This window comes from Oncorhynchus gorbuscha, linkage group LG05 (assembly GCF_021184085.1).
Source record: "Oncorhynchus gorbuscha isolate QuinsamMale2020 ecotype Even-year linkage group LG05, OgorEven_v1.0, whole genome shotgun sequence".
In the NCBI taxonomy this organism is placed as follows: Eukaryota; Metazoa; Chordata; class Actinopteri; order Salmoniformes; family Salmonidae; genus Oncorhynchus; species Oncorhynchus gorbuscha.
In genome coordinates this window covers 42,978,027-43,004,364 of record NC_060177.1, presented here as the reverse complement: position 1 = coordinate 43,004,364, position 26,338 = coordinate 42,978,027, and the positions used below count along the sequence as shown (strand labels likewise).

General features: G+C 44.5%; 1 protein-coding gene across 1 annotated transcript in view; it reads left to right on the top strand.

The window, feature by feature from the left end:
• The first annotated feature begins 1,680 nt into the window (after window positions 1-1,680).
• The window catches only part of LOC124035945 (MAM domain-containing glycosylphosphatidylinositol anchor protein 1-like), a 447,455-nt gene continuing 422,797 nt past the window's right edge, over window positions 1,681-26,338 (top strand). The window contains exons 1-2 of the mRNA XM_046349921.1: window positions 1,681-2,377; window positions 3,564-3,664. Coding sequence (XP_046205877.1) covers window positions 3,598-3,664 — 67 coding nt within the window. The 5' untranslated portion in view covers window positions 1,681-2,377; window positions 3,564-3,597. The remainder of the gene's footprint in view (window positions 2,378-3,563; window positions 3,665-26,338) is intronic.

The window sequence follows — 26,338 nt, the reverse complement described above, 5'->3', positions numbered from 1 at the left end:
CAACGAAGACTTGGAAACAAATCTTTGCTGCCTGGTCTCCGCCAACCCCACCACCTGGAGCCAGCAACTAGTGTGGGTCGACTACGCCCGCAACAGGCTTCCTTAATCTGCCGCGGGTCTCTCTCCCTTTGAGTGTTCCCTGGGCCCCTGCTCTTCCTTGAGCAAGAGGAAGAGGTCGGCCTTCCTTCGGCCCTCTGTACACATCCCACTTTCATGTGTCTAAAATCAAACCCATGTCTCACAGCCCTTTGTCTCCTGTTTCTAGACAGGGCTCATCCCAACAATAAGGCGCGGCACCCAGAGTATATTCCTAAACTCACACACACACACACTGAGCAGCACAACGTGTAGTGTGATGAACTGACTTAAGCCTCAATGATGCTCTCTTGGCAAGACACGCCAAGTAAGCTGGCTGCCGACCAAATGGGAGGTAGACAGAGACAGAGAGAGATCATTTGGACTGGCTTTCGCAGTCTTTTTCAATAAAAAAATCATTCAATTGTATGCTGACTATTTTTATTCAGAGATTATTGACTGTCAATGTTTTGTGGTATACTGGATGAGATATTCCGTGTGCTGTGATACTTTTGATCTGTAATTAAGACAAACAAATTGTATTCAAATGAACAGACTATTCCTTGTCTGTTCATTTTGTAAGTAGACCACATATTCATTTTTGGTCATCTATGAAAAGGATAGCATGAAACTTATAGGTGCCCTAAGGCAAATATCTTGATCTTATCTTCATGACACGGATCTCCTTTGAAAAACACATTTAATATCTACAGGTTATTGCTTCACAGAGCTGGACATGTATACGCAAATACTCGTCAACATTTGAAATATTTACCATTGTGTGTGTGTGCGTGTGTGAGAAGGAGAGAGATAGGGAGAGAGTGACAGAGAGAGAGAGAGAGGGAGAGAGTGACTGAGAGAGAGAGAGAGAGAGTGACTGAGAGAAAGAGAGAGATAGGGAGAGAGTGACTGAGAGAGAGAGAGAGGCATGCACACCAGTGAGACAGAAAGCAGCAGTTTAGCACGTGTCTGTGTTAGTGGACGGCATCTATGGTGCTGAAATGCACAGGCTGCGGGAGACAGGGAAGCACCTGAGAATATTCAGCGTTGCTGCAACCTACCTATGTGGTTCAAGCTGCTTCCTAACAAAAAGGAATAAGTTACATGTTTGAGTAGGCTACTATATGTTTTATTGACGAGTCAACAACAACATTTGAGATGCATCAACTGTCAATTCCGTTCTGAATCTATCTGTCTATCAATCCGGGGAGAGGTCACACTTCAAATAAAATTAGCTAAAATACGCCGCTTTGTGGCCACATTGAGTAGGACTAAAACGTCGGCTCCGTGCGTAGAGAAACTGACGGAGACGGAGATGAGAAGGAGAGCTTGAGAGTACCGAGGAGGGGTGGAAGAGAGCGGGAGAGAGAGAGACTGTGATTTTTCTTTCCTTTCTCGGCCTCTTTAAAAAAAATCTAATTGCCCCGTTGGGAGCCCGGGCCAGTATTCAGTAGGCAGGACCTTTTTGCAGCTGCACTGCCTATAATTGGCATTCCTCCACGAGTGGAACCACAGTCGCAAATTCGACCAAAACCACCCCAAAACAAATTACCCCCCCATCCATACCTCTCGCTCAGGTCGACTCGTTAGTCTATCGCAAACGTCACTCATGTTGCGTGGGGCGGGAGAAGCGAACTTGGAGTTGAATTGACGTCCGACAGAGGGAGAGAGATAGGAGAGACACAGAGAGAGGCAGAAGATACATGAGCCTGTCTTTGACAACCTGTTCAGTGAGACGTGCGCATCTCAGCTGTGCCGCTTTTGGCCAAGGAGTCCATCACATCGTTCTCAGTCTGCGCACATACTTCCACTGGCAAACAGTAGGCTACTTGGAGACGCGAGGGGAGTGTATGGAGAGTGGGACTTGATTTTGATAGCCTATAATTTCCAATAACCTACGCGGGACTGAACTGTTTAAAGAAATAAGAGGCGTAAGAAATAACGCCGAAAGGGAGAGAATCGGAGTGATTTCGGACTGCATGGGTTTATGAGGACTCCGCTTTGTGGATACAAGGAGCGGCTCGAGCCCCCTAAAGAATCCCAACGAATGCCTCCGTGCGTTAAAAGTTACCCGGTGAATTCTTATCACATCTCTACTCTCTTTTGAGAATCGGTATACATCGAAATTGGAACTAAGAAATTCTACGAACCCGGAATACTTAAGTGGCGATACCTACATTTTCAACGAATTTATGGTAAGACATCTAAGGTGGTCTTGAAACGGAATTATCGCTGAGCCGCGTCGTAGATTTAGTTTCAAGACAGCCCACCCGCTGCTGCGCTGACTACACCTCTGAGCAAGGTAAATGAAATTCGACAATATTGCTGTCAGTGAACCCATTTACTGCGATGTTTTTCCAATATGCTTCACTTATGGACAGACACATTGACAGTAGGATACTGTTTTAAAAGTTTGATCCTGGATATATTATCTTCCTGCATGTTATAGCCTACGATTTGAATATGCTTGTATTTTATTCCCTAACTAGGCTAAGTAGACTATTCAAACGTGGGACGTGTGTAACCACCCGTTTATGTGGAAAGGTCGCCATCCTCAATGGGGTGAGGTCAGAGAGCGCGTGCAGACTTTAGTTGCTTTTGAGACACGCAAGTTGCGCTAGATATAAACTAGTATACACTATGGCCTACTTTTCTAAAATAGATCATTGCATTTCCCATTTAGACATATTATGGGTCATCATGCAGACTATGAAAGGCTCAATCAGTCGCCAATTTGAGTGACAAAGTGCATCAATCATTTTTATTGACTCGTTTACTACTAAGTCCCTTTAATAGCCATTCGATTAAACCACAATACAACATGCCAGTTAACGTGGTCGATTTGGCACAGTTGTCTATTGCTTATCACTCCATTTTTATCGCCTGTTGGGTGAGGAATGTAGCCTATTGATAATCTTGGAAATGTTCCATTTTTTCCCGAATGAATGCTACGGCTTTTGTCCACAGGTCCTGTGTGTGTGAGTGTGTACACCCACATGTGCTTAATATAGGCTATGCGGTGGTGATATGCAGGTAGGTGCATGACCCCAGCACTCAGGCCACCATTTGAAATATTGTTATGCTCGCTGCCCTTACCTGCCGGTTAGCAATTTCAGAAATACACCGTAATTACTTTAGGCAATCCTGTCAATCCCGAGAGGACAATGGCATAGCTGTCCTGTAATCTTTTGATATCCAGAGTCTGCAACTGAATTTGCCGGTTTGAGACAATGCATGCGATTCGAAATTACTTTAACCCACGAATTATTAGGATTGTATTATCTATGGAAGGTAGTTGACACGATTCCCGGACAGAACAAACATATATTTGATAGACTCCCCATTTGATAGACTTGTTCTCTCGTCTGGATTATAAACTAGCCTACTGGAGCGGTTACACGCCACAATCTACCGTGGCTCCTTTGATCTAGTCACGGTGCTCTCATGCCCTCTTCTTATTCACTCAAACCTTCTCTTCTCTCTCTCAGACGATTTCCAGGTTATGAGGGATCGCAGCTAAAGATGGAGCTTTTCTGGATTTTGTTATTTTCTATCATCCACCCATACACACGAGGGCAAGGAGTTTACGGTAAGAGATACGAAAGTGTGTGTGTGTGCGTGTCCATTCAGTTTAATATGATGGTAATAAGTGGCGCAACTATTGAGTTATTGCACAGTGGACACAGTCCGGTTTGGTTAATTTTTTCCCCTATTCATCATATGATCTTAATTGTCTTGTCCCAGTAGCCTACATGTCCTTTATCGGTGTCATTAGGCTATAATATTATTAAAATTAACAATGATAATAATTGGCCTAATGCATATCCACCTCTGTCTTGCTTGGCACATGCAAATGGTCTGGCATAAACATATTTCACATGAAAAGTTCATTGTAATGAGAAAAAGGTAGGAGGCTTCCTAAATCCTCGGTAATGTCTATTAAATCACCAAGAAGAGCATGGCCTCGGGCAGATTCCTAGTAGGCTATTGCACAATTACCCTTTTGAAACCTACATAGTTATCATTGAACATACTACGGGAGCGGCACTGTACTGTCATATAGAGTAAACTGCCGATTAAAAAGGCACACGCTGCCTAAATAGGCCAATTAATAAGAATGAGGTCTGAAAACTCTTTTTTTAGTTCCACTCGCCTGGTGGATGTGTTGGCCGGAATTGAATTCGACAAGTGCCAAAGATCAACACCACATAGTTTCTCCTGTTCGTGACACACCAAGCCTCTAGGCTATATCAAGAAATTTGAATGAAAGAAATGATGAACGTCATATTTAAAGGCTACAGGAGCTTATAATGTGACATTCTGCTCCAGGGCAGCACATATGCACAGATGTGACTGTTGAAGAATTTAGACATTTAGCTGCGTTGTGTGTAAGGAGTGAGGACATAACTGGGATTTCAAAGGAACAGTCGAGAGGAATATTTTCATTTGGTTGCCATTTACTCCACAATGCATTAAAGTTTGGGCAAAAAATAAATAAGGTTTCTCCTAGTGTGGAATGGTTGCTCTACCCTTGAATGGTGTTGAATCTCCAGCCGCTACAGCTGAACTGCTACAACTGTTTTGTGTACTTTAGGACCATAGGATATTTTACTCTTGTGACAGGCACCACAGTAAACCTTAGTTAGACCTTATAGGGGAATCGGCACTCTAGTTGAGAAAAGCATGTTTCTGCGTAACAGTATGACAGTATGACGAAGGAACGGTTTGAAGCCAAGTAGATCATCTTCGGTGCAAATTGGACAGGTAGCCTATGCTCATTACATTACAATTATGTATAAACCAAGGAAAGCAGCTGCAATATTTAAAGCTCTCTGATCACACTTTTACCCTTTCCAGCTCTCCAAACAAGGGCACGACACACTCTAACTGTTAAATGTCAAACGCAGGGCGGCTATTTAATAAAAAAACATATATCTTAGTAAATATTTTCACTAGCCTTACTTTGAGAAATGGCCTGTCAATGGCGATGTGTCTGTCTACTTAGAGCGTTGGTCCAGTAACCGGAAGGTTGCTGAATCGAATCCCCGACCTGACAAGGTAAATATCTGTCATTCTGCCCCTGAGCAAGGCAATTAACCCACTGTTCCCTGGGCACCGAAGACGTGGATGTCGATTATGGCAGCCCCCCGCAACTCGCTGATTCAGAGGGGTGGGTTAAATGCGGAAGAAACATTTCTGTTGAATACATTCCGTTGGACAACTGACTAGGTACCCCCCTTACTTCTTGTGAAGGCCTAAACGTATAACATGCTTATGTTTTGCATTGCTAAGGTTATGCATTGTTCTGTTGTCTGATGTAGTTTATAGTATTTGCTCAGTTGTCCCATGGGCCCTGTACAGTGTGGATTAGCAACATGGTTGCGCTCGAAGTAATAAGTATGACCTCAAACTAGTTAGAACTTTACGTATGGTCGGCTTGGCGTTGCGGATCCGAATGGGTTTGGTGAGCTCATCCTGAATAGATTGTTTTGAATTCAACTTTTTTTTGCGGGCTATGTGAATGAATGCATATACTACGCAATACAAATGACCTCCTATAGAACTAGGCCCATTAAAAAATGATCTTGCACAAACCCAAAAGTTTACAGGAGATGAGAGAGAGTCTAAAGTCAGTATTATTCTATTGCATTATTGGTCATGATGATGATTCTTCGCTTTAGACTACGAGGAGGAAGGACCTTAGGCGTAATAATTCCCTGTGCAATCAGCAAACGCGTCTGGTCTCCTGCTGCCTCGGTTAAATATGTTACACAGGTGCGATGTTACACAGGTGCGATGTTACACAGGTGCGAGACGGAGAATTATGCAAGAACAGTAGAAAACGTCAGGAGATCTGCCGTGAGCTTGGCACACGACTGTGTATTGAGAAGCTTTAAAATGGCTTTTCCTGTTTTTGGAATGTTCTCACTTCCTATGGAGACCAATGCAACTCGCTGTCCGCTGGGAACCGAATGCCACAAGCACGCCTGATTTGATGCTACTGCTCCGAAAGCCCTTTTATGCCTATCATATTCGTTAGCCCTGTCATGAAGTAAATAAGTAAGCCCTTTCAGAAGCAGAACAGCCCACAGGGTTACCCTATCTCCTGTTAATGTTGCCTGAGGCAGTTTATTGTCCAAGTAAAAAATAAAATACATTGTAGGCCTACATTCCCTGCCTGGACAGGACACAAGTGGATGTAGGCATTTCTTTAGATACTGTAGCGGCTGACGCTACTGTTGCTATCTCACCTCGGACTCCCGTGATCCCTCGTTGCTTTACTGTTCATCGATTGTGCTGCTTTGCATTTCAATATTGTTGTCTGAAGCTTCCAACACTCACTCACTCTTCCTCCTCCTCCACACTCAATCAAGAGTGGTGCTAACATGAGAGAGAAAGAGAGAAATAGAGAGAGCTTCTCTATTGAGGGGTCGTTATACAATTGAGGGATCAGCTATGCATCTCTACACCTAGGCCTAATGGTGTAATTCAAATTTGGGCAGGGTCGGGCTGACCCTATATCTGTGCCTGAAAAGGAAAACTTCTACCCAGCTGAAGGAGAGCATGGACACTCTTTCCTCACAACTGATGAGGAAATTTAAACAATGATTGGATTGTCGTGAAGGGTCACTAGTTACACTAAGTAATGTTAATCATTTCTGTGCAACCAAACATACATTGTGCCATTGATTTCCATGTCAATGCGCAGGTTGGAATTCACTCTCTCTCACTCATGGACGGCTATGTGGTATAGTTGTTGATACACACACACTTTATCTACTACTGTATACATTAATTGAACTAATGGCATCTCATACTTCGTTAAGGCCCGTGGCCTAGAAGACCAAAGGTATTGTGCCAGTGACCACCCAAATCTCCAGTGACTTTAACTCTTCTTCTTCCTCATCCTCCACACCTTTTTGTTTGTTTCTCTCTTTTATGTCTCTCACCGCCTCGTGCGTTTATTTTGGATGCTGAATATTGCCCTTTTTTAATAAGCATTCATAATTTATCCATGGCTGTGAGGCAGGGGATAGCGAAGGAGGGAGGGAGCGAGAGAGGAAGAGAGGGTGAGCGCAGAGAGGGGGAGCGCAGCTAGTGATTACAATCTTCTCACTTTTCTGCCCTCACTTTATCTCTCTCTCTCTCTCTCAAACATACATACACACACACACACACACACACACACACACACACACACACACACACACACACACACACACACACACACACACACACACACACACACACACACACACACACACACACACACACACACACACACACACACACACACACACACACACACACACACACACACACACATTCTCTCACTCCCTCTCTCTCTCTATTGGTCTCTGCACGTCCATGCAGTATTTAAGTATCAGGCTCTAAATAATAAAGCAAGGTGACATAGTCCACAATGAATGGACAACACCTGCTTTACTTTCCATGACCAAACCACACTCTGTCTGAAGTTAACCTTGCAATTAAAATGTAAAGCCCAGAGGGTGTGTCCTGTGGTCTAGCAGTGGCCGTCCTAGCTGTAGTCACACATACTCCTCTTTCTACTGGAGTGGGTTCAATCCCCACTCCAACCCTTTGTACTGTTTCTCCCACCTACCTGTCTCCCCCTCTGTGAATTCTTTAATGTCTAAAATAAAGTGCAAAACAATATTTTATAATGAAACACATTCCATAATTGTTGAGGGATGACTATTTTGTCGCATTCAGTTTTATGAGAAGGCAGATTTTTGAATGTAATGATGCCAAATATGTCCTTCAAGGCCCTACTGGGAGTTTGAATCGTATCAGGAATGTAAAATGGATTGTCAAATGAATGGCCACACATTACTGTACACGCACGCACACACACACTCACACACACAGAGTAAAATAGGCACCTCTGAACCTGTTTGTATTGTAAATACTTTCTTCACTCTCCTGATATTTTTAAACCTGACTTTACTCAGATTCTCACTCATAGGTTCTCACACAGACAATGACAATCTTCTCGATTTTCTGCTTGCTCGCACGCATGCACGCACACACACCCACACTCTCTCACCCCACTCACACACGCACGCCGTGTTCTTAAAAACTCTGCTCCACTCTCTTCCCTCACCAGTCAATGCCGACCATTGTTGACTGACCTTTCCTTCTTTATTATTCTTTAATTAAAGTCCTTGAGAGTTAATTAGTTAGGTGACTTGCCATGAAAAAAAATGTAAAAGAAAGAAAAGAAGAAAAAAAAGAGAACTGGTGCCTTATGGTGAAATTCACAGACCTGGGTTCAAACACTACTCAAAATCATGTAGAATACTTCAGATAAACTTAATTGTGCTTGCCTGGCACAATTGAAAACAAATAGGCAGGGTTTGAACATTTTGCAACTATTCTGTCTGTCACTCCGCTCCAGGCAGACTAAAGCAAATGCAAAAGATTTCAAGTAGTAGATGAACCAAGGTCTGGAAAAATCTGCCACCGCCGTTAATTAAGAAACCACACATCTTTTGCCGCCATGTTTCACTTCCCTTTTCTATCCACCGTCTTTCCTTTTATTTACCGCTGTGAATGGAAGTATTATCCTGCCACTTACTCAATACGGCAGTATAAACTGTATTGAGTCCCCAAGCCCCATACAATGTCAGTCAGGAGCCATTTTCAGACAGAATAGAGGCCACAATGTCTTTCTTTTAAGCTGGGAAAGAGTAGAAGAGAGTGGAGGAGAGAGAAGATGTTGACTTTGGACTTGGAAGGTTGAGAGCTGAGCTATTCTTTCTCAACCTATTTCCTCTATCTCTTTCTCCACTCAATCTCCATCTCTCTCCTCGTTTCTGGTCTATCTTCTCTCATTCTCCATCACCTCTATTTTTCTCTGATTCTCTATCTCCTATCTTTTTCTCTCTAACCTTTCTCATTTATCTACTTTCTCTCTCCCTCTCTCTCCTTTCATACTCTCTCAGTACCTCTCACTTTGTAATATCCTCCTATAGGCAGAATGAAGTGGAAAAGCACTATAGATGGAGAATTGATCTCACCCCTGAGATAGAGAAGAGAGTGAGACAGATATTCTGTGTTTGTGTGTGTGTGTGTCTCCTGCTCTTTCTCTCTGTGTGTGTGTGTCTGCCCTCCCCTCCTTCTCCAGTTTCATCTAGTTAGTGCCGCTCTGTTGTTGTTTGTCAGGGGGTGGGAGGCTGGATAACAGCTCAGTGTTATTGGGCCTTCCTCTCCATTTGTGGCTCCCAGCAGGTGGCCTTCTCTCCTGCCCTCTCTCCTCTCTCTTACACATGTACACACATACACAGACACATAAGCATGCATGCACACACACACACACACACACACACACACACACACACACACACACACACACACACACACACACACACACACACACACACACACACACACACACACACACACACACACACACACACACACACACACACACACACACACACACACACACACACACACACAAATCCTTGAGAGAGAAGAATAGTTCATTCACCATTTCCTCTCCTTTCCCCAAGTCCTTGTTATTTATTTATGTATTTTGTATTTATTTATTATTTGATTTATTTCATATAATTAAAAAAAACATACATTCCACACCTGAAGTGAAGCCGCTTCAATCAAATTCCCAAATGCCTCTGGCAGCCCCCCTCACAGATGTTATGATTTTTCAGCCGTATAGAAACAGGCTACCTGGGGGCAATACCAGAATAGATGGTCTAATGATTATGTCTCTTCGCAGCAAAATCTGCAGAGCTGAGATGATTGTATGCCCCTTATACTTAACATTTTGTTTGTGGCAAGAGTTTTGTATGGTGCAGCTGTCAACATTAAGTTCCTCAAATGACAAACAAATTTGGGTCCTTAATATAAGGCAGACAGACAAGTTCCCTAACCCCCCCCCCTCTGCTTGCCTCCTCCATTTCTGCAGTAGTGGTCCTTCTGTAGCTCAGTTGGTAGAGCATGGCGCTTGTAACGCCAGGGTAGTGGGTTCAATCCCCGCGACCACCCATACGTAGAATGTATGCACACATGACTGTAAGTCGCTTTGGATAAAAGCATCTGCTAAATGACATATATTATTATTATTATATATTATTTTCATCTATTGAGCAAGCCTTCCCATATATTTCCAATAATTGCCTGTGAGACATAACTATCATTCCTTTACATAATATAATTTAAAAAAATAGACTTCTGAATAATTTTTTCTATATCATTTTTTTATTTTCGTCAATCAGTATATTTGAGGTTAACCATAACATTTGTAATATCCTCCATCTTTTCTGGAGGATGAAATTGGAATTGTAACCAATGCCTGGCTTGTTTGAGAAAGGGAGATAGATACTTTGAACAAGGTTTGGGTTTCAATTAACCAAACCTGTGTAAGGGTAAAAAGTTCCTTGTTCAACAACATATCAAATCAAATCAAATCAAATTTATTTATATAGCCCTTCGTACATCAGCTGATATCTCAAAGTGCTGTACAGAAACCCAGCCTAAAACCCCAAACAGCAAACAATGCAGGTGTAAAAACATATGAGCTTTTCTTAGTAATCTACTGGAGAACCAATTACTGTTTAAGTAAACATTTTGTATAAGTGAAGCGTTTAGTGAGAGGTTTAATATTGAATCATTTTAGCCCACCAAACTCATTCATTATAATATAGACAGGCACATTTTATCTTGTCTGGCTTAGAGTTCCAGATAAGGCTAAAACATTTTTTCTCATATGATTTGAAAAACCAGTCATCTGGAGTAGGCATGAGATATGACTAAAGACTTAATCAGTGTAACTTTCCCATAAATAGACAGGTATTTACCACAGTTGCAGGATCTTTTCTGTTTTTTCACATTTTCTATTGAAACGTATTGTAGAGAGTTAATTTATATATGTTGTGACGTGAATATCAAGGATGTCTACTGCACCATCAGACCATTTTACTGTTATTTCATGGGGTTCCGGCAGTGTGGTTGGCTGGGTAGCTGGCTAAAGGTACACAGAAATTCTATTAACCTCAGGTCAGAGCCCAAGTCCCGATCCACTGGGGTTTACTGTAGCATCAACCCCTGGCCCGACGGGCATGTTGGCTAGCGGGGGATAGCAACGTCGCAGCAGCCTGGGCCACCTCCCAACGGGACAGTTTATCCCCAATGCTTCCGCCAATTAACTTCCATGTCAGGGGTTGCCATCTCGAGGTGCACGTCCCACTAGGAAACTTGATGAAATGAAGAGAGCTTTACATGGTTAGGGAGGGAGGGAAGGTGGGAGGAGGGTGGAGGGAGAGAGAGAAAGGCCCTGACAGCATCATGAATGAAATGCTTAAACACAGTGCTGATGAGCTGCAGGATACCTTATTAAAACTATTCAACCTGGTTGTGGAGAGTGGCTGCTTCCTTGACATTTGGAACCAGCGGCTCATAACCCCCATATATATTAGAACCTAATAACTATAGGGGAATATGTGTCACCAGTAACATGGGGAAAATGTGTTGCTCTATTCTCAATGACCAAATACAGACCTTCCTCACACAACATAATGCTCTCAACAAAAAACAAATTAGCTTTCAGTCCAAACACAGAACAACAGACCACATACACACATTACACACACTAATAAACCAGCATGTTCATCAGAAAAGCAGAGGAAAAGTATTTTGTTGATTTTAAGAATGGTTTTTGATTCCATAATGAATTATGTTACAAAACTCTCCAAAGTGGCGTTGGGAGCAAAGTTTACGACGTCATACAAACGATTTAGACGAACAACACATGTAGTATTAGACTGAACAATAATAAAGTGAGACAAGGATGCAGTGTAAGTCCAACCTCGTTCAATGTCTACGTCAACAAACTAGCAGTGTGGCTGGACCGATCTGCAGCCCCTGGACTCACCCTCACAGAAGAGGAGGTCAGATTACTTCTCTATGCAGATGACCTTGTCTTACTGTCATCAACAGATCAAGGTCTACCCAGATGACCTACTGTCACCAACAGATCAAGGTCTACCCAGATTACCTACTGTCACCAACAGAGCAAGGTCTACCCAGATGACTTACTGCCACCAACAGAGCAAGGTCTACCCAGATGACCTACTGTCACCAACAGATCAAGGTCTACCCAGATGACCTACTGTCATCAACAGATCAAGGTCTACCCAGATGACCTACTGTCACCAACAGATCAAAGTCTACCCAGATGACCTACTGCCACCAACAGAGCAAGGTCTACCCAGATGACCTTCTGCCACCAACAGATCAAGGCCTACCCAGATGATCTCCTGTCACCGACAGATCAAGGTCTACCCAGATGACCTACTGTCCCCGACAGATCAAGGTCTACCCAGATGACCTACTGTCATCAACAGATCAAGGTCTACCCAGATGACCTACTGTCCCCAACAGATCAAGGTCTACCCATATGACCTACCGTCCCCAACAGATCAAGGTCTACCCAGATGACCTCCTGTCCCCAACTGATCAAGGTCTACCCAGGTGACCTACTGTCCCCAACAGATCAAGGTCTACCCAGGTGACCTACTGTCCCCAACAGATCAAGGTATACCCAGATGATCTACTGTCCCCAACAGATCAAGGTCTACCCGGAGGACCTACTGTCCCCAACATATCAAGGTCTACCCAGATGACCTACTGTCACCAACAGATCAAGGTCTACCCAGATGACCTACTCTCCCTAACAGATCAAGGTCTACCCAGGTGACCTACTGTCACCATCAGATCAAGGTCTACCCAGATGACCTACTGTCCCCAACAGATCAAGTTCTACCCAGATGACCTACTGTCCCCAACAGATCAAGGTCTACCCAGATGACCCACTGTCCCCAACAGAGCAAGGTCTACCCAGATGACCTACTGTCCCCAACAGATCAAGGTCTACCCAGATGACTTACTGTCATCAACAGATCAAGGTCTACCCAGATGACCTACTGTCCCCAACTGATCAAGTTCTACCCAGATTACCTACTGCCACCAACAGATCAAGGTCTACCCAGGTGACCTACTGTCACCATCAGATCAAGGTCTACCCAGATGACCTACTGTCACCAACAGATCAAGGTCTACCCAGATGACCTACTGTCACCGACAGATCAAGGTCTACCCAGACGACCTACTGTCACCGACAGATCAAGGTCTACCCAGATGACCTACTGTCACCAACAGCTCAAGGTCTACCCAAATGACCTACTGTCCCCAACAGAACAAGGTCTACCCAGATGACCTACTTACTGTCCCTAACAGATTAAGGTCTACCCAGGTGACCTACTGTCACCACCAGATCAAGGTCTACCCAGATGACCTACTGCCACCAACAGAGCAAGGTCTACCCAGATGACCTTCTGCCACCAACAGATCAAGGCCTACCCAGATGATCTCCTGTCACCGACAGATCAAGGTCTACCCAGATGACCTACTGTCATCAACAGATCAAGGTCTACCCAGATGACCTACTGTCCCCAACAGATCAAGGTCTACCCATATGACCTACCGTCCCCAACAGATCAAGGTCTACCCAGATGACCTCCTGTCCCCAACTGATCAAGGTCTACCCAGGTGACCTACTGTCCCCAACAGATCAAGGTCTACCCAGGTGACCTACTGTCCCCAACAGATCAAGGTATACCCAGATGATCTACTGTCCCCAACAGATCAAGGTCTACCCGGAGGACCTACTGTCCTCAACAGATCAAGTTCTACCCAGATGACCTACTGTCCCCAACAGATCAAGGTCTACCCAGATGACCCACTGTCCCCAACAGAGCAAGGTCTACCCAGATGACCTACTGTCCCCAACAGATCAAGGTCTACCCAGATGACCTACTGTCACCAACAGATCAAGGTCTACCCAGATGACCTACTGTCACCGACAGATCAAGGTCTACCCAGACGACCTACTGTCACCGACAGATCAAGGTCTACCCAGATGACCTACTGTCACCAACAGCTCAAGGTCTACCCAAATGACCTACTGTCCCCAACAGAACAAGGTCTACCCAGATGACCTACTTACTGTCCCTAACAGATTAAGGTCTACCCAGGTGACCTACTGTCACCACCAGATCAAGGTCTACCCAGATGACCTACTGTCCCCAACAGATCAAGGTCTACCCAGATTACCTACTGTCTCCAACAGATCAAGGTCTACCCAGATGACCTACTGTCTCCAACAGATCACGGTCTACCCAGATGACCTACTGTCCCCAACAGATCAAGGTCTACCCAGGTGACCTACTGTCACCAACAGATCAAAGTCTACCCAGATGACCTACTGCCACCAACAGAGCAAGGTCTACCCAGATGACCTTCTGCCACCAACAGATCAAGGCCTACCCAGATGATCTCCTGTCACCGACAGATCAAGGTCTACCCAGATGACCTACTGTCCCCAACAGATCAAGGTCTACCCAGATGACCTACTGTCATCAACAGATCAAGGTCTACCCAGATGACCTACTGTCATCAACAGATCAAGGTCTACCCAGATGACCTACTGTCACCAACAGATCAAGGTCTACCCAGATGACCTACTGTCACCGACAGATCAAGGTCTACCCAGACGACCTACTGTCACCGACAGATCAAGGTCTACCCAGATGACCTACTGTCACCAACAGCTCAAGGTATACCCAAATGACCTACTGTCCCCAACAGAACAAGGTCTACCCAGATGACCTACTTACTGTCCCTAACAGATTAAGGTCTACCCAGGTGACCTACTGTCACCACCAGATCAAGGTCTACCCAGATGACCTACTGTCCCCAACAGATCAAGGTCTACCCAGGTGACCTACTGTCTCCAACAGATCAAGGTCTACCCAGATGACCTACTGTCCCCAACAGATCACGATATAACCAGATGACCTACTGTCACCAACAGATAAAGGTCTACCCAGATGACCTATTGCCCCAACAGATCAAGGTCTACCCAGATGACCTACTGTCTCCAACAGATCACGGTCTACCCAGATGACCTACTGTCCCCAACAGATCAAGGTCTACCCAGGTGACCTACTGTCCCCAACAGATCAAGGTCTACCCAGGTGACCTACTGTCCCCAACAGATCAAGGTATACCCAGATGATCTTCTGTCACCAACAGATCAAGGTCTACCCAGATGACCTTGTCCTACTGTCACCAACAGATCAAGGTCTACCCAGATGACCTACTGTCATCAACAGATCAAGGTCTACCCAGATGACCTACTGTCACCAACAGATCACGGTCTACCCAGATGACCTACTGTCACCAACAGATCAAGGTCTACCCAGATGACCTACTGCCACCAACAGATCAATGTCTACCCAGATGACCTACTGCCACCAAGAGATCAAGGTCTACCCAGGTGACCTTGTCCTACTGTCACCAACAGAGCAAGGTCTACAGGAACAACTTCACATTCTTTGGGAAGACAGCATCAACTGGGCAATCAACATCAACTTTCAGAAAACTTTAGTCATGATTTTCCCCAAAAAGGCCAGGAATCGAAGCAACAGACCCTCTTTCAAATGAGGAAATAACATGGTTGAAAATACCCAATGGTACAAGTACCTGGTTTGGCAGTGAATGCACTAAAATTAAAATTCCGCAAAGCAATTTACTGTCACGCCTTGGTCATTGTATTTTGTGTTTTTGTTATATGTTTGGGTAGGACAGGGTGTGACATGGGTTTATATGTTGTGTTTCGTATTGGGGTTTTATTAGCATTGGGATTGTGTATGATTAGGGGTGTGTCTAGTTAGGCTTGGCTGCCTGAGGCGATTCTCAACCAGAGTCAGGTGCTTGTCATTGTCTCTGATTGGGAACCGTATTTAGGTAGCCTGAGTTCGCGTTGTATTTTGTGGGTGTTTGTTCCTGTCTCTGTGTTGTAGTCACCAGATAGGCTGTAATTAGTTTCACGTTCCGTTCTGTTGTTTTTGTATTTAGTTCAGTTATTTCATGTACCGCGATACTTTCATTAACCTGTTAAGTCGACCCTCTACTTTTTTGAACATTCTGTTAAAAAATCGCGCAACATTTCAGCGCCCTGCTACTCATGCCAGGAATATAGTATATTCATAGGATTAATATGTGTGGATAGCAAACACTCTGACGTTTCTAAAACTGTTTAAATCACGGCTGTGACTTTAACGGAGTGTGAGTTTCATCAAATAGCGCAGGAAAACCTGATCACTGAAAATGGAAATAAATATCCTTGCGCTTACTTCCAGGAATTGTTCAAAGTGAACCGAATTACATGAGACCGAGGTTTCAGCGCCTACAGCTACCACACGTTGTCTAGAGTCTTGTCATTTGATTTGCAATTGATTCTTGGTCTAACCGGTTCAAGGGAACTCCTTCCCTCCGTTCTCCGACCGGATGTTTTGGTCGAGCTCTCTCGGCCATGTTTTTTTCCAGACGACACCTATAGAAGTTACATCGCCTCCTGATGAATTTTATCGCTTATTAACGTGTACTAATACGTAAAGTTGCATTACAAAAGTATTTCGAAGTGTTTTGTGAAAGTTTATCGTCAACGTTTTGAATGAAAAAAAATGACGTTACGTTATGAAACGCTCTTTTTTTTTGTTTATCATACAGTCTACATAGAACGATATCTAGGCTATATATGGACCGATTTAATCGAAAAAAAGACCCAATAGTGATTATGGGACATCTAGGAGTGCCAACAAAGAAGATGGTCAAAGGTAATGAATGTTTTATATTTTATTGTGCGGTTTGTGTAGCGCCGAATATGCTAATTATTTTTGTTTACGTCCCCTGCGGGTCTTTTGTGGTGTTACATGCTATCAGATAATAGCTTCTCATGCTTTCGCCGAAAAGCATTTTAAAAATCTGACTTGTTGCCTGGATTCACAACGAGTGTAGCTTTAATTCAATACCCTGCATGTGTATTTTAATGAACGTTTGAGTTTTAACTAATACTATTAGCATTTAGCGTAGCGCATTTGCATTTCCAGAGCTCTAGATGGGACGCCTGCGTGCCAGGTAGGAGCAAGTGGTTAAAGTCATGAGTAACCTACACGCTGCATTTCGGTCTGACTCTCTTCATTCAACAGGCGAACGCCGTTACAGAAACACCCACCACTTACAGACCGAGCAGTATGTAAACTGGCAGGAGCTAAAGGAGGACGTTATGGACGGTAGAGGCATGGATTATACGACGTGGGAAGAAATCGACAGGTGGGCGGCCGACCCGGAGAGAGTGCAGGAGCCCGCCTGGGATTCCCTACAGCAATGCGAAGAGGGCTATAGACGAATGGAGTCGAAAAGGAAAGCACGGCGGCGCAGAGCGAAAACCGAAAGTAACGGGGGAGAGCGCAGAGAGAGAGTGGCTGAGTCAGGAGTCAGACCTAAGTCTACTCTCCCTGTTAATCGTGAAGAGCAGTTGCAGTGGGAGAGGCTGCACCACTTGGAGATTTGGACATGGGAGGAGGAATTAGACGGAAAAGGACCCTGGGCGCAGCCGTGAGAATATCGCCGTCCCAAGGATGAAATAGACGCGGCTAAAGCGGAGAGGCGCAGGTATGAGGAGGCAGCACGGCAACGCGGTTGGAAGCTGGAAAAGCAGCCCCCAAAAAATATTGGGGGGGGCTAGAAGGGAGAATAGTTATGCCAGCTAGGAGACCTGCGCATACTCCCTGTGCTCACCGTTGGGCTAGAGAGACCGGGCAGGCACCGTGTTATGCTATGGAGCACACAGTGTTTCCAGTGCGGGTGCAGAGCCAGGTGCGGCACATACCAGCCCTTCCTATTGGCCGGGCTAGAGTGGGCATCGAGCCAGGTAAGCTTGGGCAGGCTCGGTGCTCAAGAGCTCCAGTGCGCCTGCACGGTCCGGTCTATCCAGAGCCACCTCTACACACCAGTCCTCCGGTAGCAGCTCCCCGCACCAGGCTTCCTGTGCGTGTCCTCGAGCCAGTACCACCAGTTACAGCACCATGCACCAGGCCTCCAGTGCGCCTCACCTGTTCAGCGCAGCCAGCGCTTTTCTCCTCTCCTGCGCTGTTGGAGTCTCCCGCCTGATTAGCACAGCCAGAGCCTTTCTCCTCTCCTGCGCTGCCGGAGTCTCCAGTCTGCCCAGCGCCGCCAGTGCTCCCAGTCGGCCCAGCGTGGCCAGTGCTCCCAGTCGGCCCAGCGCGGCCAGTGCTCCCAGTCTGCCCAGCGCGGCCAGTGCTCCCAGTCTGCCCAGCGCGGCCAGTGCTCCCAGTCTGCCCAGCGCGGCCAGTGCTCCCAGTCTGCCCAGCGAGGCCAGTGCTCCCAGTCTGCCCAGCGCGGCCAGTGCTCCCAGTCTGCCCAGCGCGGCCAGTGCTCCCAGTCTGCCCAGCGCCGCCAGTCTGCCCAGCGCCGCCAGTGCCGCCAGTCAGCCCAGCGCTGCCCGACAACCAGTCTCTTCCAGATCTGCCCGACAACCAGTCTCTTCCAGATCTGCTCGACAACCAGTCTCTTCTAGATCTGCCAGCCAGCCAGGATTTACAGGAGCCTACTACCTGCCTGAGCTTCATCTCAGTACTGGGCTTCCTCTCAGTACTGGGCTTACTCTCAGTACCGGGCTTCCCCTCAGTACCGGGCTTCCCCTCAGTACCGGGCTTCCCCTCAGTACCGGGCTTCCCCTCAGTCCTGGGCTGCTTCGGTCCCGAGCTGCCCCTCTGTCCCGGGCTGCCCCTCAGTCCCGGGCTGCCCCTCTGTCCCGGGCTGCCCCTCTGTCCCGAGCTGCCCCTCTGTCCCAAGCTGTCCCTCTGTCCCGAGATGCCCCTCTGTCCCGAGATGCCCCTCTGTCCCGAGATGCCCCTCTGTCCCGAGATGCCCCTCTGTCCCGAGATGCCCCTCTGTCCCGAGATGCCCCTCTGTCCTGAGATGCCCCTCTGTCCTGAGAAGCCCCTCAGTTATGTGGGGATCTGGGTGAGGACTATTAGGCCATGGTCGGCGGTGAAGGTGGATTATCCCAGGACGCGAAGGGGAGGAAATAGGACATTAATGGAGTGGGGTCCCCGTCCCGAGCCAGAACCGCCACCATGGACAGACGCCCACCCGGACCCTCCCTATGCTCTTGAGGTGCGTCCGGGAGTCCGCACCTTAGGGGGGGGTTCTGTCACGCCTTGGTCATTGTATTTTGTGTTTTTGCTATATGTTTGGGTAGGACAGGGTGTGACATGGGTTTATATGTTGTGTTTCGTATTGGGGTTTTATTAGCATTGGGATTGTGTATGATTAGGGGTGTGTCTAGTTAGGCTTGGCTGCCTGAGGCAATTCTCAATCAGAGTCAGGTGCTTGTCGTTGTCTCTGATTGGGAACCGTATTTAGGTAGCCTGAGTTCGCGTTGTATTTTGTGGGTGTTTGTTCCTGTCTCTGTGTTGTAGTCACCAGATAGGCTGTAATTAGTTTCACGTTCCGTTCTGTTGTTTTTGTAGTTAGTTCAGTTATTTCATGTACCGCGATACTTTCATTAAAGTCATGAGTAACCTACACGCTGCATTTCGGTCTGACTCTCTTCATTCAACAGACGAACGCCATTACATTTACTCCATGAAAAAAAAGTCCTATCCAAAAATCCTAACCAAATCTAGTGCAAAATATTAAATTGTGTAATTTTACCAATTGCAGTATATTTTTCGTGAGGTTTGGGGTCCAACCTGTAATTATTATAAGCATTGGGAGAAAACCCCAATAGAAAATCTGCATACCGAATTCTGCAGAATCATCCTAAATATCCAAAAGAAAGTACGAAATAATGCATGCAGATTGGATGAGTGGATGATTCCCTTTAGTTGTAAACATAAAGAAAAGGACACTTAAACTTTGACACCATTTGAAATTAAGCCCCAAAACCTCATTACAATTTAAATCACTGGATACCCAAGAGCTTAAACCTGATGTCAGCTGTTAAAAATATGAAATAACCTTATTATTCAAACATAGGGAAATCCATAAGATTGTTACAGAAATTAAAACCTATTTGACAAATTGGGAAAATTAAACAAATAGCACAATTAACAGAGACAGATCCTCAAACAAATACAGGCCCAGTGACCACCAACTGGTTCCAGAAAAAGGAAGACACGAAGAGATTTTCTACGAACATTAATTTCATTAAGTATTTGCATTGTATATAACTTACAAGTTATACATAATGTAACCATCATCCATGTACATTTAGTTGTTTATTAGCCATTCATTATTTTTAGAATCTTATTTTTATTGAATTATTTATCGAACTAAGATTTCACAATACAGCAGGAGTAGTGTTGCACCTGTGTACATGATTATGTACTATTAATATTACTATTGAAATGAGATGTATTTTATTATCATCATTACATTGTACGGTATTTATGCTCTACCACTATATTGCTTTGGCAATGTCTACAAATTGTATTTCATGCCAATAAAGCAATCTGAGAGAGAGTTCTGTGGGGAACTTTCAAAGAAAGTTTTGTAGTTTGTCTTTTGTCTGCTCAGTCAGATGTTTTCAAGACGGGTGGGGTTGGTAGTGATGGGAATTCAGATCCTCTTCATGGCCAAGGGGCAGAAAAATAGAAAGGGTTCAGTGTGTGAGAGACTGTGTGTGTGTGTGTGTGTTGGCCATGACTTATACATGAGGGCGACAGGAGGGGCGTGAGCCACGGTGAGAACATTGCTTACTTCAGCGACAGCTCTTTCTCGCTCACCCTTTGCTTGTTTTGTTTCTTCCCCCCCCTCTCTGTCTCTCCTTGTTCTCATCTTCATTACTTACTTTCCTTTTATTATCCTTTCACTTTTTTCCTTCATTTGATTTCATGCTCTTAACTTTCTATCAAATCAAAATCAAATCAAATGTATTTATATAGCCCTTCGTACATCAGCTGATATCTCAAAGTGCTGTACAGAAACCCAGCCTAAAACCCCAAACAGCAAGCAATGCAGGTGTAGAAGCACGGTGGCTAGGAAAAACTCCCTAGAAAGGCCAAAACCTAGGAAGAAACCTAGAGAGGAACCAGGCTATGTGGGGTGGCCAGTCCTCTTCTGGCTGTGCCGGGTAGAGATTATAACAGAACATGGCCAAGATGTTCAAATGTTCATAAATGACCAGCATGGTCGAATAATAATAAGGCAGAACAGTTGAAACTGGAGCAGCAGCACGGCCAGGTGGACTGGGGACAGCAAGGAGTCATCATGTCAGGTAGTCCTGGGGCATGGTCCTAGGGCTCAGGTCCTCCGAGAGAGAGAAAGAAAGAGAGAAAGAGAGAAAGAGTGGGTGATTATAACAGAACATGGCCAAGATGTTCAAATGTTCATAAATGACCAGCATGGTCAAATAATAATAAGGCAGAACAGTTGAAACTTCTCTTTGTCTGTTGTCTTTCCCTCCCACCTTGTCTCCATCCTCTCTCTCTCTCTCTCTCTCTCTCTCTCTCTCTCTCTCTCTCTCTCTCTCTCTCTCTCTCTCTCTCTCTCTCTCTCTCTCTCTCTCTGTCTCTGTCTCTGTCTCTGTCTCTGTCTCTGTCTCGTCATCAGGGACGGACTAAACCACCAGAGAAAACAGAAGTGGTGAGGGAGAGCCTCAGAGGGAACCATCTACTTTATTAAAAAGCCAAGCTTTTGACATAACCAATCATTTGTTCCAGCTCTTGTGGGTCTTTCTACACTTTATGACTGATCTTATCACATCACAGGTCATTTTAAGTATTGTCGGGTTAAAGATGGTTCCCTCAAATACAAGGTAAACATCTGTCTTTCTGCCACTAAACAAGGCAGTTAACCTTCTGTTCCCTGGTAGACTGTCATTTGTTCTTAACTGTCTTGCCTAGTTAAAACACATTTTAAAAATATCTTGTCAATTGAGATTATACCTTGAAATGTAATTTTTGTACTTACTGTACAAAAAGCAAAAGATAAATGTATGTGGACTGACGAGATACTGATGTATACAGTAGCTACCTGTTTTGATACATTACATTTGGAAAGTACAGAGCTGCTATAGGTGTACTGCACACTTGGAACAGCAGGCATGGTGTGCAGGTTCAAAATGTAAACGTCTCTTGAGAATGCATTTTTGACCTTCCGTGAGACTTTTCCAGGACTGTGTCAGACCACACTCTTGCCTATGAGGACCAGCTGACGTTGTGATGTATGTAGACTAGCAGACAGTATGGTCGATATGAGCAACAGCTCACCCTGTGTTTATGAGGTCTCAATACAGTATACAATGTGGCTTAAGTTTGTGTGAAGTTGGGGTGTTACAAACTATAAAAACATGCATTCCTAAACTCTGAAAAGCTTTTGTATCTGTCATCATGGTCAGGTTCAACCTATCCCCATGTTCTCCCAAAGTAGACTGAGAGTGAGGAACAGCAGACGACCTCTAAGAGTTCTATGCTTGTCTTAACTTGAAGACAACTAAGTGAAAGCTAACCCCTGCTCATACAGTTCTGTATGCACAATATTTAATTGGCCTGTTGTGACACAGCCCAGGATGGAACCAGGGTCTGTAGTGACGCCTCTAGCACTGAGATGCAGTGCCTTAGACCGCTGCGCCACTCTCTATCAGCAATAATCCAACCTTTCCTACCTCACTGGTACAATGCTGTCATTAATGACACCTGATTCAGTAACGGAGTTAACAAAAAATAAATATAACAACAAGAGAGGTGACAGCAGCCCTGCTGCTGGGGAGCCTGGGAGAAAAGGGAGTGAGTCAGTGATTTACGGGGGTCCTCACTTTAAGACATCGTCCCGTGAGTAGAATAGAGACTATGCGTTGGGAAGCTGCATCTTCACTTTGGTCTCACAGAGGATGGTTTCCCCTGGCTCTGACGGGCCCTGATGCGCTTGTGTGTTAGTTGTATTATGCCTGAAAGGGGATGAAAGAAGAGAGTATTTACTTCATTGGAGAGGATATGGAGAGGTTCTCTCTCTCTCTCTCTCTCTCTCTCTCTCTCTCTCTCTCTCTCTCTCTCTCTCTCTCTCTCTCTCTCTCTCTCTCTCTCTCTTGCTCTCTCTCTCTCTCTCTCTCTCTCTCTCTCTCTCTCTCTCTCTCTCTCTCTCTCTCTCTCTCTCTCTCTCTCTCTCTCTCTCTCTCTCTCCCTTTGCTGGTCCTTGTGTCATCTCTTCCCCAGATGTTATGATGCCTTTCACACACAGTATCTCTTCTTTCTGTCCTCTGTATCTCTTTTCTCATTATCCCCTTTCATTTGACTCTTTCCACCTCAACTTCTCTCTCTCTCTCTCTCTCTCTCTCTCTCTCTCTCTCTCTCTCTCTCTCTCTCTCTCTCTCTCTCTCTCTCTCTCTCTCTCTCTCTGTCCCTCCAGCACCCTGCAACACAAACACAACCTGTTCCGTAGGGCCATGAATTATTTATCCCCACTGTCAATCCCGGTGGTAGAACTGGGGCGCCGCGTGAAGAAGAGAGGGAAGGGGGAGGAGAGAGGAGGGGGGCAAAGGTATATTCCTGCATGCCTTAGAAAGGAAGCCACAGCAATGTCTTCCTTTTGTATAAACACATTGATCCACAAAGCACACACAATTTAGAGCATAAGGTGACACTTTAGTTGCTTTAGAAAAAGAACAGGGACTTCCTCTGGGCAGATATACCATGATGTACCCTGTTGAGGCATGTACATGTGTACTAACTAATCCACTTTGGTGGTTTAATAAGCGTCAGTGCGACTTGGTGTTTTTCCCTTAGCTTGGATACCAGGGATGGAATAAAATGTGTGGGCACTGGCCAGCAGGGCAAGTTGACTGCTACTTGCCTGGAGCAGACCCAGCACTGCAGAATTGGTTTTGTGAATGTTCCCAGAACATGGTTGCCATTTTTGCCAAATTACTAGAACTTAATATATTTTTTGTATATAGGGGAATATGTGATAAATCAGACATACATTAAAGCAACAGTGAAAATCTCACTTTTAAAAGTTCATATTCTGTTAACTCTTATCAAAATAATGTTGTTGACACATTCTATACTTATATTTGTGGCCAAAGCATAAATTGGAGAAAAAAACACTTCCAAAACCCCACCTCAAACTTGTATCTCAAACATATACTTGCTCAAATACTTGCTGTTTGCTCATAGAACATAATGCAATTTCCCAGAGGAAGATGACCTGGCCAATCAGCGGTCTGGAGGAGGATCTGGCCTATCAGAATTAATATTTTTATGACCAGTGTACCCCTGCACCATTCTGTTGTTTGGGGTACGCCCACACCATTCCAACACAGAGAATCTGCTATAAAACACACTTAATTACAATTTTTGGTGAAGAAAAAATATTTCACTTATATTATAAGTAATTATAGGTGATATTTCATAAAAATCTGGAAACACTGGGCAGTTACTTTAAAGTAATATTTAGGGATTCAATAAAATAGGCCCGTAGAGTTACACTCTTTTATACTTGTTATGGAATGCAGGCCTCAATATAGATGTCCGACCTTGAACACAAAACATAAACATTCAATTTGTTACACAACACCTCTCTCCTCTTCTCTGTTTTACTGAGAAAAATAGCGTGTCTGCAAACTTTGCAAGGACTTAGTTGCACTTTAGGTGCTGTCAAAAGTACTGACACTGCTGACACAGTGCTATAACTCATCTCTGCTTGAATATTTAAAACGCTCTATGGCCAACATCTGAGGATGAGTCATCAAAAGATGGTGGCTCTTTAAATATATTGTATACAATCAATCGGCAACATGTTTCATCCTGCAGGTTTCTCTTGCACATTTTGCTCACCATATTGATTGATAGATTTGACTCATTCAGTTTCATTGAGTGATTAGGCAGCTGGTTTTTATGAAGAATTTACATTGTTTTAAAAGTAGTTTTGAGATTTCCTGAAAAGTTTTTTTGTTTCTCCTCGTGGAAATTTTAGCTTGGGTTTGTTTTTTGGATTTTGTTTTGTGTTTTAATGCAACACCCGTGGGAAGTGTGCAGATCCATACACACAACACAACGAACACCAGCGCTGTACAAATGCAAGCATGCAAACAAACACTTTTACACTCCACCGCCACAGACGCACACCCTCCCACACAAACATATTCCACCCACCCACCCACCCCACACACACACTCCCCCCTATCTATTCTATTTATTTCACCACAATATAATAACATACAGTCTCTATTGGAATGCGTGACAAATCCTCATCAGCAGCATAGCCTGACACCGGCCAAGTCCCAAATGGCTCCCGTAACACTATTTAGTGTGCTACTTTTGAACGGGCCATTTTGAACGGGCTCTGGTCAAAAGTACAGTATTGCACTATATAGGGTACATGGTGCCCTGTTAGTTACGGTCTCTGGAAGAGTTTCTCCCCTCCTGAAATGGGTCAATCTAGCCAGCGAAACATGCTGCCGGGCCATAACTCAACAACAGCAGTGAAGGTGTCAAGGGCAGGAGGGCGGAGGACGAGTCTATTGTCTTACAGAAGCAAAGAGAAGCAAATAAATGGTTATTTGAGGGACGGTTTTGGGTCAATTCTAATCTTACTGAAGGTGAGCATGTGATTTTAAAGATCTTTTTTTAGATCAGGTCTAACTTTAATTTATTGTGTGGGAGAGTGATATTGTTTAAACTAATGTGAATTGATTGTAGATGGATTGGAGTTGGAGGTGAAAAGGAGAATTAGTTGAGAAACATTTTGTTGGTGTGAAAATGTATACATTGTTATAGCATGGTTAATTATTTGATAATGTTTGTTGTACTTGACCTGAAATCCCGATTATTGCCATCATAGATCATTTAGATATTTTATCACTTCTAAATTATCTTCAATTACACAGCATTCCCTAAGTGTTCAACAAAACAGGAAGAGACTAGACAGCAACGATTTTTTTAACAAAGAAGTTAGTTTTGGCACTTTTGATGCCATGCCTTCCTTTCAACGACACTACAATAGAAAATACATGAGAGTAAAATGTGATAGGCTCAATAATCTACCGTATTGATTGGATGTGGGCCTGGTTACCCAAAAGTATCTTAAGGCTAATTTTATCATTTGAACGTTCATAGGAGCATCGTTAAATCTCAGAGCTGTTTCCCAAAACCATTGTTAGCGAAGTTGCACTTGAAAACGCTTGTTATTTACCGACTGCCTCAGACCACTTGTAGAACACATAAGTACGTTGTTAGATCCATTGTTACCCGTCTACGTCACTTTATACACAGAAGATCTCTGTTAAACATATACACAAGGTGTTTGTCTGTTTCTCTGTGACTACAAATACAAAGTTGCCAATGTCTTTGCA